Here is a 13,356-nt window from a genome sequence, read left to right as displayed (position 1 = left end):
GCGACCCAGCAACAGGCGTGCATCTCACACCCTTCAGGCAACTCCGCTCAGCCCGTGCGGTCTGGCCTAACCATCTGAAGACACCCTCCCCCATTCCGCTGGGCTGTTCTCAGTTTCCATTTCTGTCTCTCAAGCACAAAACTAAGAAAAGAGAAGAGCTGGCAAGGTGGCAGAAGGAGGCGGCTGATGGCAGGAGAAAAGCTCTGCAGATACCATGGTGAGAAGTAGTGTTTTGGGGGTGGGGGGGTGTGAGTTGTGAGTCGACCCAGGAATCCTCAGGCCGGACAATGGTCTTGTCTCGACAGCAACCAAAGTCTCGCCGGAGATAGAGAAGCCTCAATTCTGGAGGAGAGGGCCAGAGGGGCGACTCCTGCCCCCCACGCCGCAGCCCCCCCTCTTCCCTTTAGAAACCCCCTGCTTGTGTCTCTGAATAATTCACAGGGTCTTTTGTTCCCCGCAAACCCTTCTCTTCAGCCCAACCTCTCCCGCCCTCTCTGGTCTTCCTCTTTTCCGTGGGAAAGTTGCTTGAAGAGCTCACGGACAGGGAGAGGAGGGGAAGGGGCCATTCCACGACAGAAGGTCAACGGCAGTGCCGCACAAAGGGAGTAAGCACGCTAATTAAATGGCCAAGAAAGACTGGAGGACAAGATGGTGGTGGGGGGTGAGGGTGGTGGTTAAGAGGTAGAAAAAGGAAAGGGCTGGAAGATAGAGGGGTAGGGCGGGGCCTCCCCTCTCAGGAAAACAGAGCGGAGAGAAAAGCTTGTTTCTATAGCCCTTTTGAAAAGGCTCTGCCCGGACCTCCGCCCCATTCTCTCGCTCCAATTCCACTGGCAGGCAGGGGGAATAAAGCAGAGAGATAAAGAGCGGCCAATTCCCTGGGTGAGATTTAAAGTGATCTGGGGGTCCTTTGGCTCAGTTACGGCATGGGGTTACTTGGTATTTGCCCTGGGCTCCAGAAATGAGGTGGGACATTTGGCTCCGCTCAGCTCTGACTTCAACAACGACCTTCTATAGATACGTGTGAACAATGGCAGCGAACCCGGACCAGACGCTTCCTATGGGCCACGCACTGTGCCCCACCTAGACACTGAGTATTTCATTGAAGTCTTGTGACCGCTCTGAGAAGGGAGGTACTATTACTCTCCCATATCGCAGATGAATAAACTGAAGACCGAGGGAGGGAAACTTGCACCAAGTTACAGACCAAGGAACTTGGGTTCCCGCCCCTGGCGGTCAGGCTCTGGAGGAGGCTGTGTTTCTCGTCCACTACAAGAGCCTCCCTCTGCCACTCAAATAGTTACCCCAGAGTTCTGTCAGGGGCCCTCAGGATGCTGCTGGCTGACCTGGGGAAGAAAGTGAGCCATGGTGTGATTTAGGGGCCCATTCCCCTCTCCCAAATACTGTCAGCTCAGAAGTAGCCGTAGGAAAATCCCGTGCGCCTGACCAGAACCTGACCATTCACGAAAGGCCTTCACATACAACGAGGAGCTGAGCTTTGGCCAAAAGGACAGAGGACGAGGGGACTAAAACCCGGGGCTCCAACCCCCACTCTAGGTCACCTGAGCCGTGTGGTCCTCCTTGGAAAGTTAATTCTGAGCTGGGGCCCCAGGCCTGACTCTTGGCGGTCGGGACCAGGGTTTGAGATAACACTGGCAAGCACACCTGATAAACTCTCATGGGATGATCTCCCTTCGTGGAGGCTTCCACAGCATCTCCATGAGGCAGGCAAGGCAAGCCCCGACCATCCCCATCCCATGCACTAGGAAACTGGAGCTTGCAGAGACTGTGGCTTTGTTCAGGGGCCGGAGTGGGGCTGGGCCTTTCCTTCTGCAGCCCCCCTCCTCCTCTTTCCTCCCGCTGCTGAACCTCTGTGTGCAGACAGCCTCCTCTGCGCAGCCTGAGGTTTACACTCTGGTGTTCAACCTCACTGCAAACCCCCATGCCCGTCTGGGGCTCAGGGGTCACACGCAGGGCGAGGTCCTTCTGCAAAAAGGGAAGAGCGGGCCGGTGTGAGAGGCCCATCTCACCAGAAACCAGGGGCTGGCAGGCAAAGGCCGTGAGCACCACATGGACCTGGGTGTCTCCCATTTGAAGATCAAAAGACCAAGAGGATCACAGAACCCACACAACACCAACCTGCTCCAGGAAGTACTAAGCCTGCCCCAGGAAGTACTAAGGCAACGCACGGAAAGTGCCTGGCACACATAAGAAGTACTTGCCAAAGATGTACTATTATTTCCAATCTGGAGTGAGCCCTCCAGTTTCCGAGGAAAGGGCCTAACCGCATTTGGCCCCTACTGTAGGCTGGGCACTGTGGGGTGTGCTTGACAGAGAAGCAGCAGGCAGAGTCAGAACAGGAGGGCTCCGGGTGCCTGGGTGGTTCAGTGGGTTAAGCCTCTGCCTTTGGCTCAGGGCATGATCCCAGGGTCTTGGGATAGAGCCCCCCATTGGGCTCTCTGCTCAGCAGGGAGCCTGCTTCCTTCTCTCTCTCTCTGCCTGCCTCTCTGCCTACTTGTGATCTCTGTCTTTCAAATAAATAAATAAGATCTTTGGGGGAAAAAAAAAAAAAAAAGAACAGGAGGTCTCTGACTGTCAGACTTCCTGAAGCTTGAATCCTGGTCTCAGCTAATGAACACTCTGTGCCTTTGAGCAAGGGAACCTCTGGTTTCTTCATGGGTAAAATGGATCAAAATGCCTACTTCAAAGATTCACTGTAAGGATTAAATGAGGTGATAAAGCCCCCAGACCAGATTCTGGTGGGAGCTCATTTAGTATTGCCTGTCAGGGCACGGTGTGCCTACCCTTGCGCTCTCAGCATCCAGCCTAACGCGGAGATTAGCACCAGCCTTTGCAGGACTCTGGGATGTTAGGGATCTGTCCTGAATCCCATAGCTGTGCCAAGTCTCAATTAGAAGCCAGATATGATGGCCCCAGGGGACCGCAGAGAGACCCCAGACGGATCCCACCTTCAGCCACCACACGGCCTCGCCTTCCACCCGCAAACGCAACCAGAGGGTCAGGACAAGATCACAGAAAACTTAAGTCTTGGCAGCCCCTCTCTCACCTCTGGCCTGGGTCAGTCGGGTCGATGCCCGTTATGAGTAAATGCTGGGAGACAGCCCTGGGAGTACCTACCCAGAGGCGATCAGCACCCGGGACTGGGCAATGGCCAGTCGCTGCAGGTTGGTCCGATTTAAGGTCGCCAGGGCCACCCTTCCGGTCTTGCTGTTGGCTCCGAGGGGACTGGCGGGAGAACCCACGGTCACCCCTGCGGGCGTGCTGGAGGCCTGTCGCCGGATCGCCTGCGATGGGACAGTCTTCATCGGGCCTCGGACGGTGCCCGTGCTGTCCAGTGGCTTGGCCCCAGGGCCCGGTGGTGGGGGCAGCTTGACGGCTCCAGATGGGGGCATGTTCTTGCGGGCGGCTGGGGGCTGCAGCGGACCGGTGCTCCCATTGGCCACGGCGGCCTTGACGCTCATCACCAGGACGCACTGCGGGCAGGAACAGGGCGGGGCCGCGGGCGAGGCGGCCAATGCGGGGCTGGCCGGCCAGGACTGGGCCTTCGGCAAGGTGCCGGTGACCATCGGGTAGATGAGATCCAGGCGCCGACGGACGCGGCGTTGGCGCTGGGTCTGCCGGTTGATCTGGCCCATGGTGCTGAAGTCAATGACGTAGCTAAAGCCGATGGAAGTGAGGTCGATCCAGGGGTGCTGCTTCTCATAGGCGTGCTGGATGGTGATGCCCACTTCCATGTCATAGGGCGTCCAAGAACCGTTGTCATTCTCCCACTCCCACACCACGCCCTTGCCGGGGGCCGAGGACGGATCGTAGTAGTTGCGGCGAACCGGACGGAGCGTCCCTGCCAGAGTGGGATGGAGGACAGGGTCAGGGTCAGCCAGGACTGAAACCGGATTGTGTTACCTTCAGAGGCAAAGAGGAATCGGTCCTGTTGTGGGGCCAGGCCCTAGGCGGCCAGCTGGCTTAGCAGCTTTGAGTGAGACATCTTCCTGCACGAGGAGTGTGTACTTGCAGGGGTGGGAGCATCTTGGTGACAACGTGAAGGGTGTGGGGCCCAGCGGGATACCTGAAAGAGCCCCTGCCCATTTGCAGTTCCGAGACCTTGGGTCTGCAGCCAGACTGATTCACTTCCGAGCGTATGAGTGTATGTAGAACTCCCCAACCTCCTTTCCTCCCCTGAGAAACAATGAGTCCTTTGCAGAATTTTTGTGAAAATTAAATGTGACCCACTTAATTCATTCAACGAATATGTATTTGCCAGGTTCTAGATCTCTCCTGCACCTGCACTGAGGCACCTAAAGCCCTTGACAACATAGTAGGGGCTCATAAATATGGAACCACTTCTCCCCTAGCCTCTAAATGTCCCTGCCTCGAGGGCTATGAAGGGAAAGAACAAAGGGTCACGGAAGCCTACAGGCCAGAGGAAGAAGCCTCTGCCTCCAGGAAGGCTTCCAAGCAGCCCGTGGAGCTAGAGCGTGCTCCCTGTCCCTTTAAGGGTGTAGTAAAAACAAAAATAGAAAATCAGGTTGAGAGAACTCTCTTACACTTAGGAGATTTAAATCGTATACCAAATCAGTAGTGATGATCGTAATAATTTTCTATTTCTCTAACATCTTTCTTTCAAAAAGCCCAAACCCTCCTAAAGATAGGATTATTTTCATTTTCAGTCTCACTGGGGGAGGGGGCAGGGAAGGGGAGCCAGCATTCGTGCAGAGAAGGAGTACAGCAGAAATGAGCCTGCAGGACTGGAGGGAAACTAAGCCTGTAAGTCTTGCCTCCTTCTCCCCCACCCACCCCACACTTGGATTCAGACTTACACCCAGTCAGGGCTCATTTCATGGGTATCAACATCAAGGCTGAAGATGCCTGGGTCAAGGCAGGGTGAGGCGGCCTGGGAGGACCCCAAGGGTGCTTGAATCTCGCATCTGTCAGCTTAGGCTCTAGCCATCAAAGTGGTGGGAAAAGGCTCCCCTTGCCGGCCTCTGACCCACCCCCTCCTCCATCCCAGAGGGAGACACCAAGACTGGGGACAGAATTCCATTCAAGGGGGGAAGAAAAGGAACAATGGCTATTCAGGCCTTTGCCAGGGTCATAACCCGTCCCCCAACCCAACTCTGAGCCCCTTAATGACCCAAAACATCAACATTCAGAGGCCGGAGGGAGAAGCAAAACAATTCCCTATTCAGCACCAGGACTTCTGCTGGGGGAACTGTGGTGGTGGTGGCGGGGGTGGGGGGGGGGGGGGGTGTACGGGATGGGAGGAAGAGAGGAGGAAGAAGGGGGGTAGGCAGGAGTTCCCTGGTCTGCCTCCATTTCCTTCCTAAGTAGCCAGCTCACTGGGGAACAAAGAGCACAAGCTTTGGGTCCAACAGCGGAGGCTCTGTCCCTTCCAGCTGTGTGATTAAGCCTCAGTTTCCTCCTTCGCTTGGGCCAGGGTAGCTACTTCAAAGGGTGGATTTGCGGATTAAAGGAAGGACTGAATATAAGGCACTAAAATAACACCTGCCACAGGGCAAGAGCTCAATAACAGTTGGTTGATTATCATTGTAATTTATTTTCTATTATATGTCTATGCAGATGGAGAAAGCATAGGGAAAATTGAGTTCGGAGGATGTGGGGTGTGTGTTTGTGTGTGTGAAAGAGAGAGATTATAGGTAACTCCTTATACAATCTTTATTATTTAGAAGGCTCTTAACTAATCCCATATGATCTTCATGGCAATCCTAAGAAACACCTTTTAGAAATGAGGAGATTAAGTTTAGAGAGCTTAAATGACCCTGTTTTATATTCTTTCCAGGGCGGCAGGGGCAACGCACTTGTCCAATGCTCCCCAGTGTACTTAAGAGGCATTTTTAAACAGTGGGACCAACCTCAGAGATGCTGGAGAGCTGCCACAGAACTTCTGGAAGCTAGCTGTGGCTCCGTTTAGCTCCCCCATGCTTGACTTTTCCTCTACTCCTCTTATCCTCCTGCATTCCCTTGCCTACTATTTCCTGGCCCCCCACCCTTGAGATGCCCTCCTTTGCCATTTTTACCTAATGAAGTTGCCCTCATTCGGGTCCTATGCCATTTGCCAACAGTTTCCTGAAATGTTCTCCCAGTCCAGGCCCCCTGCCCCCCAGGAGGTCTGGGGTACTTATCTGTGGATGCCTGCCCCCGTCCTGTGTGTGCCTGTGCTGGCCTGGCATTCTTCTTAAGGGGGGCCTTAAGGGAAGGCAGAGACACCACCATCCAGCCCTAAGCTCTAGTGCCTAGGGCGCTGCCTGGCTCTCAGAAGGACTCAGTAAGCGTGCTATGATTGACGGTAGACTTCTGGCTACTTGGGCATTTAATCATTTATCCCACGCTGCTACTCAACCCACCGGCTGCTCTGCGGATTTCGGGCACTACTCAAATAGCTTACAATCTAAAACTAGACAAGTGTGCGCATCACTATTTATGAAGCAGAATGTGCCAGAAGAAGGGTGCCCACAAAAGACATGGGGGCCGAGAGAATTCACCCACATCCCTTTCATGCTAAAACCCCTTTCCACAACCTCCCCTTAGGTCACAGGATCTGACCCTCCCAGCCCCCAGTGTCTGTGGGCCACCTCATGCCCCAAGACCTGTGCCTACGTTGGTGCAACAGTGGCCTCTTCTCCACTCCCCCTACCCCCATGCTTCTCCTCTGGGGCCTTTCCACAAGGCTGGTTCCTTCCCCAAACCCTCTGTCATCCTTTTTGTGCTCATCCTTCAGAGTTTGCTCATTTCCTCAAGGAAACTTCTCCGGGCTGCCCTCACCAGATCAGATTCCCACTCTTATATATATTTTTTTCTTTACAGCATTTATCCTGATGTGCAGTCACATGTTTCTTGGTGGGATTAATTTGGTGAATGTCAGTCTCTCTCCACTGGACCCCCAGTCCTGCAGGGTGGGTATCAGGTGTCTGCTCATGGCTGTCTCCCTGGTGCCTGACATTTCCCAGGAGCTCCACATATACTGACTGAATAAATGAAAGAATGACGGGTGGGAGAACATTTCAAAGAAATGGATGACAAGGACCACAAGGCTTGCATGAGAAGAATTTCAACAGGCGAAAATGGCATCTCAGTAGAAGGGGCTTTGTGACTACTTGGGGGAGGGGGTGTCAGAGAACCCTAAGGGAATACATGAAGATAAAAAGATACCTGTTTGTCAGGAGTCAGGGGGGAATAGAAGGCAGAGAAGAAGAGAAACCTGGAAAGATGTGTTACAGCCAAAGCAGAGACGGTCTGGAAAGGCCAGGCTGGGATGTTGGGTTTTATCTGTAGGCACTGAGGGGCCAGTGATGTCTGTGACACAGAAGTGATGGGACCAGAGCTGCTCTGTTCATGAGTTCCACGTGAGAAGTAATGAGGGTCCTGGCAGTGAACATGAAAAGGAAGTGACAGACTGGAGGGACCCTAGGGAGAAGAAGTGGGTAGGACTTGACCTTGAGTAGCTGAATGCTTTCGGAGACAGATTCCAGGATCACCTGCTTCCAAATCTCCTGGGGAGCAGATTAGCAACACCTTCTAGAGTTCCCACCGGCCACTATGAGGAATCATTGGCCTCTCTGGGGCCTGGGAATCTGCATGGGAACAGCCACCCTGGATTTTCATCACGCACAAGAATTTCAGCAGCTGGGCCACAAGGTCCATGTGCCTCGACACACTGGGCACCTCAACAAGGCTCTGAACAAGAGTCAAAGAATCCTGAGTTCTTGACAATGGGCAGGTGATAAAACGGTGGCACCATCTGCAGGCAGAGGGGTGTCAAGAGTCAAGGGGAAGAGCTGGATTTTGGAGGGAAAGGTGCTGAGTTCATTCAGCCCTGCGGGTTGAGACAGAAGGCAGACCTCAGAACCAAAGCTGTGGGACAAAAGAATGTCACTGTGGGGTTTCCGTTCTCTATTGTCAGAGACCTCCGTAATCTGGAATGGGTTAGTCCTGGCCTCCTCTAAACGCAGGACCATGAACTAGAAGATCTGAGGAATCCACTAAGTCCTTGGGTGCAGTGACCCAAAGAAAAAGCCTCTAATGGGATAGAAATAATGAATGGTCATAAACTAGGCAAGGAGAAAGAGAAAGAAACTCCATTTTTCCTGGCAACTCAGACACCTGCATTCCAAAGCACCTGAGTTGTTTTGGCTCCTGGGAATTGGGGGAAACACCTTCCAGTCATGACCCTGTCTCAAGGGCACTTTACATGTGTGCATCCCTGTGCCAGAGAAATTCTGGGCCCCTCCAAATCTCCCCTCAGCCCCACTGGAATGTCCCACAAGGGCAAAGCCCCAGAAGTCCCGCTACTGGGCTATCCCATGTGCCTGCACGAAGTAGGTGCTCCAGAACTGTTTACCGATGACAGAGGAGAGCGTGGGACACTTGATTTGGCATCTCAGCTCTGCCTTTGACTAGCTGTACAAGGGGGAATGACATAATCTCTTCCAAGTTGTTTCCCTGCCTGTAAAATGGGTACAGTAGGTCCGTCCTAAGATCACTGTGAGGACTAAACGACAATGCGTGCAATGGGCCTGCAGCCTCCCCCACACGGTCACAGCCACATGGCCCTCATGACACTAGCGTCCTCCTCTCCGGTGCTCACACAGGGCAGAGGGTCTTGTGGGGACGTAAACATCAGCTTCTGTCAAAACTGTTCATCTCTCTTCATCTGACCTTTCTCACCATATTAAAGACACAGAAGAGGCAAAAGTTGCAGAGAAAACTTGGAGCTGGAAAGGACCCTGCCTCGCACCAGGTCACTTCTAAGCAGCGTCCTGACTGGTGCAGAGGCCAAACGCAGTCCCCTGGCATGATGACAGGACGGGACCCAGAGGATTCTTAAGGCTGCGCTTCATTCCACAGAGAAAATCGAGGCCTGAGCAGCTAAGGGACTTGTCCAAGGTCACACAGGAAGCCAATGAGTCTGCCATGAGAGCCTGAGTCCCGTCTCCCTACCCCCAGCCTGGGGTTCCCCACGTCCTGGGGCTGGAGCCCTGGAGGTGGTGACCGTCAGAGGTACTGACGATACAGGGGGCACGAATGCTGAAGGACAGCACTCCAGTCACTGTCCTGTGACAGAAAAGGCGAGTCTAGTCAACATAAATGACCACAGATGGACAGGACCCAACCAAGGCTCTAGGAGCAGCCAAGACCATCCCCTCCACTGTCTATCTCCTCCTTTCCTCCAGATTCCTTAGCCCAAAACACTCGCGGAGACCAGCACCGAGTGCAAATAACCTCAAACCCAGACACGGTGAGGGAAGTAAGGGCCCAGGGCAAACAAAGGCGGCAGAGGGTATCTATGACCTCCCAGTCATCTCCCTGGAGACAGGGTGGGCACGGCTGGAGCCCGGGGAGCCCAGAGTCTGAGGCCTCCCTCCCAGCAGGGCAGGCAACTTCTGAAGAAACAGGGCTCCCGTGTCAGGAAATGTCCCCACATAGAGGAGGCAACAAAAAGAGAGAGGACTCGCCTCTAGGCAGGGGACTTCCAGCTCTCCTTTGTTTGTGGGGATGTTTCTGGTTCCCAGCTTCAAACTGTGGCTTGGGGATGGCGGGTAATTTAATTAAACATTGCTAGGGCTTGGCTGAGGTTGCCTGGGCGCCGGCAGGATAAAGTTCCTACCCTGTCATGGCCTCATCAATGAGCTATATTGAGAGGAGCTCTGCGTCTGCTGGCAGAGAAGGGAGAGGAGGGGGCTCCGAGCCCAGAAACCCAGAGATTCTATTCTGCTTTGACAAGTTCCTTGACAGCCCGGCATTCCTGGGAATTCAGCCCAGCGCCTCCGGCACCCAGCGCGGGACCCGGCACTAGGAGCGAGGCGCTCAGTACCCGCTCACCCACCGACCACTAGAATGAGCGGATGGAATCCAAAGCAGTGTGAGTCGTGCGCCTCTAAGACGGACTCGAATATAAAACAGGCCCCGCGGCAGCCTTTAAAATGATGCAGGGCTAGCTCTCTGCCTCCAGCCTCCAGTCTGAGGGGACACGAGGCCGTGGTCAGCCTGTCCCCAGGGAAGGGTGGTCAGACCTGGGGGTAAGGGGGGGGGATATTGCTTCAGTCCCTCAACCCCATGCTCTCTGTGCCTTCACCTCTGTCAAAAGGTCGTCCTTCTTCCCCATCTTAGACACCCCAAAACATGATTAAACTTCACTCCCTCCCAAATGTGGGACAGGGACTGGGACCTTTTTGTCACCAGGGTGTTTCTCCATATGCTGCAGAGATTCAGCCTGAAACAGAAAAGCTAACACCTTCCTGCCTGTCTATTCCGAGCAGGACCGGAATGCCCCGTCAGGTGTCTTAACTGCTAGTCCTCCCTGGTCCCTCCTCCGGGGCTCAGCAAACCATCACCACCCCTCACCCCCAATCCTTTGCCTCCAACCTCACCTCCACAACCTTTACCCCAATTGCCCAATTACATCCTCCCCCTCCCCCTCCGCCACACTTAATCCTCTTTCTGAATCTCCCTACATTCCTCCACATTCCCTCCTCCCCCCCCAGGCGCTCTCAGCCCCACCTCCCTCCCTTTCTCACCAGGGTTTAAGCCCCTCCAGATGCTAAGACTTCTGGAATCCTTTCCCCCCAGAAAGCTTTACTCAGCTGGCCAGTATCTGCAAAGTCCCTGGCAAAAAAGCTATTGGTAGTTATGACTAAAGATGGGGACATGAGGGTGGAAAGACGCCCCTTTCCCATGACAATCCTAATTAGCACACAGGATGTGGGGGCTTTCCAAGGCGGCTGGGATGCCCGGCTCAGGCAGCTGTTCTCTGATCCTCTGGGACTCCCCGGGTCATCCTGCTTAGCCCCTCCCCAGCACACCTGCTTCTGCAGGCTCTGGGGTCACACTCTTGGGAAAGCCCAGCCAGAATTCCAGAAAGTCTCCCACCCTTGTAAAGAGAATCCTAGAAAGGCAGACTTGTCCTAGGTCCTCTGAAGCCTGGACACCCTGAGCTGAGCGAAGACCAGCTGCTCGGTCCTGCCACAGACCCATCCCCCTGACCTCCTCCCTGCAGGCTTTCCGCTTTGCTCTGACCTGGAAAGGCTAGTCAGCAAGCAAGTGGGATTGTGGCGGCCACAGTGGCAACTGGATTCACATGAAAATATAGGGGGTTAGTGCTCTGGGAGACCAGAGTGTCCCTCAGAGGGGACAGTTTCAGGACGGAGCTTGGGGACCCTTTCTCCTTAGGAATCCACCTCCTCCTCCTCCTACACGGACAAAGGGAGCGGCTTCCGAGCCAGGCATTCCGGAGCCGCGTCCCTCCCCCTCCTCTCCCCATCTGCTCAGGCCTGTTGCTTCAGCACTTGCAGTGCAGAGGCGGCACCGGCCAATGCCACCGCATCCAGGGCCTTCCATGCCCCGGAATCCCCCAGCTCCCGGCGCCCCTCCCAGGGCGACCACCCTTCCCATGCTAGGGCACCGCCAACGCCTCCGGGAACCCCTTCTTCCCTCCCGCGGGTCCCACCCCCGGGACCCAGCTGTGGGAAGGTATCCCACACAGAAGGGGCAGAGGCAGTAAGGTGGGTGACGAGGGGGACGTGTGTCAGTCCCAAGGGTGCCTGAGGCAAAGCAGGGTCAGCCAAGGTGTGAGGATGAGAGCAGGAAGCCTTTCCCAGCGGCTGGGATGGCTTGCGGGCTGGGCCGGCCCTCGAATTTCTACAGGGGAGAACTTGGGGCCAGCGAGCGCTTAAAAGGGGGCGCCGAAAGGTGTCACTTAGGGGCTCGCTTGAGGCTCCCTCTGCATAACGAGAACCCTGATAGTACTTGCAGGGACATTTATTGCAGGGGGATTGTAAGAGGATGGTGGGGAGTAAAGCGCCCCCTCCACAACCACCTCCCGGTGACACACTGCGCGGAGTTGAGGACTGGGTGGGTCCCTGGGGGCTCTTGAGGCGGGAGATCCCAGGGCAGGGAGGGGAGTTGGGCGCGGGTGGGGCAGGGGCGCTGGCTCACCCGTGTCCTGGCGGAACTGGTTCATGGACTGCAGGTCGATGATGTAGGGCGCGAGACGGCTGTCCACCTGGCCCAGCACCACGCTGCCCCCCGCGCGGGGCCCGGCGCGGACCACCGCCTCGATGTGGTGGCTCACGGCCGGGCTGTAGGGACGCCAGCGGCCGTGCTCGTTCAGCCATTCCCAGACCACCACGGCCGAGGCCAGGAGCATGGCGAGCCCCGGGCTGCGGCGGCGGCGGCGCTGCTCTGCCTGTCTCCCGGGCCCCGCGCGCGGGTCCTCCTCCGCTTCCTCCTGCGCCGCCGCCCGCGGGCCTCGGCCGCGCCCCCAGCGCCGCGCCCCGCCGCCCCGGGCAGCCTCAGCTCCGGCCCATGGGCCGCTCCCCAGCCGCGCATCCACCGGGGCCCGGACACCCGGGCCGCCCGGCTCCGACCGCGCGCCGCCGCCGCCGCCGGGGTCCGCCGCTGCCGCCGCTGCTCCGTGGGATCCAGCGGCTTCATGCAAATGCCCGGCTTTCCGCAGACGGACCCCCGCCTTGCAAAGCCCGGGCGGGCGCGCGGCCGGAGCTGGGCTGCCGGGGAGGCGAGCCCCGAGCCCTCGCACCAGTTGCGCCTCGGGCTCTGCAGACGCCGGGGTGGGACCTCGCCGCGCGCTCGCGCTCGGAAAGGCACGCCGGGCTCCCCTCCCCGCCCACCCCTCCCTGCCCACCCTCTGGCCGCGCGGACGCTGTCGCCGACTCGCCGAGAGCTCCCCCTCCCTGCGGCTCTGCTCAGTCGCCTCCAGAATGAAGCGCCCCTCCCGAGCGGGGCGCTAAGGCAAACCCGCGCCTGCAGGGGTTTCCCCCGTCCCCAGGCGCCCCAAAGCGACAGGCCATGACGCGGCCCCGGGACCGCAGCTGTCGCCCGCCACCGCTTTGCAGCCTCCCTCCCAGAAATGGAATTTTCTTTCTTTCTTTTTTTAATTCATCGTGATCGGTGTCCGCAGCACTGGCTCCGAGACACGGTGTCTCCGGCTCGCGCACGCACTCACACTCACACACTCGCACACACGCGCCCGCACCCCCACGCCCTCCTTGCTGGGCTCCTATTACCTCATCCTCGCCCGCATCCTTAGCTGTCCGTCAAGGATGCGGAGCCACGCCCCTGACTGCCAGGCCGCTGCCCCGGAGCTTGGTTATTCTCGCTGTCACTAGTTAACATGGAAAATAATCTAGAAGGGCAGATGAGCATCAGGATTTCGTGTTAATTTTGCCAGAGAACGCACACTTCACATGAATTTACATGATGAAGATGATCCAGGATAAGATAGAGAAAAATAAAAACAGTGTATGTGTTCGGGACGGGGATTATGAATCTCTTTGAAATACTCGTTTCCTCTCATAGTATCATAAA

General features: G+C 56.3%; 1 protein-coding gene across 3 annotated transcripts in view; it reads right to left on the bottom strand.

Moving 5' to 3' along the window:
- Positions 1-13,079, bottom strand: part of DTX4 (deltex E3 ubiquitin ligase 4) — a 33,883-nt gene extending 20,804 nt beyond the window's left edge. For 2 of the 3 annotated variants that reach the window (XM_032879106.1, XM_032879107.1), the window contains exons 1-2: positions 11,968-12,282; positions 3,136-3,859 (exon numbers count right to left, since the gene is read on the bottom strand). In XM_032879106.1, the coding sequence (XP_032734997.1) occupies positions 3,136-3,859; positions 11,968-12,178 (935 nt within the window). In that variant the 5' untranslated portion in view covers positions 12,179-12,282. Of the gene's footprint in view, positions 1-3,135; positions 3,860-11,967; positions 12,283-13,055 lie in introns of those variants that run through there. The other variant, XM_032879108.1, reaches the window with a different exon arrangement.
- Between the last annotated feature and the right edge of the window lie 277 nt (positions 13,080-13,356).

This window comes from Lontra canadensis, unplaced genomic scaffold (genome assembly GCF_010015895.1).
Source record: "Lontra canadensis isolate GAN:19392208 unplaced genomic scaffold, GSC_riverotter_1.0 scaffold66, whole genome shotgun sequence".
Classification (NCBI taxonomy): Eukaryota; Metazoa; Chordata; class Mammalia; order Carnivora; family Mustelidae; genus Lontra; species Lontra canadensis.
This window is presented reverse-complemented; position numbering and strand designations above follow the sequence as displayed.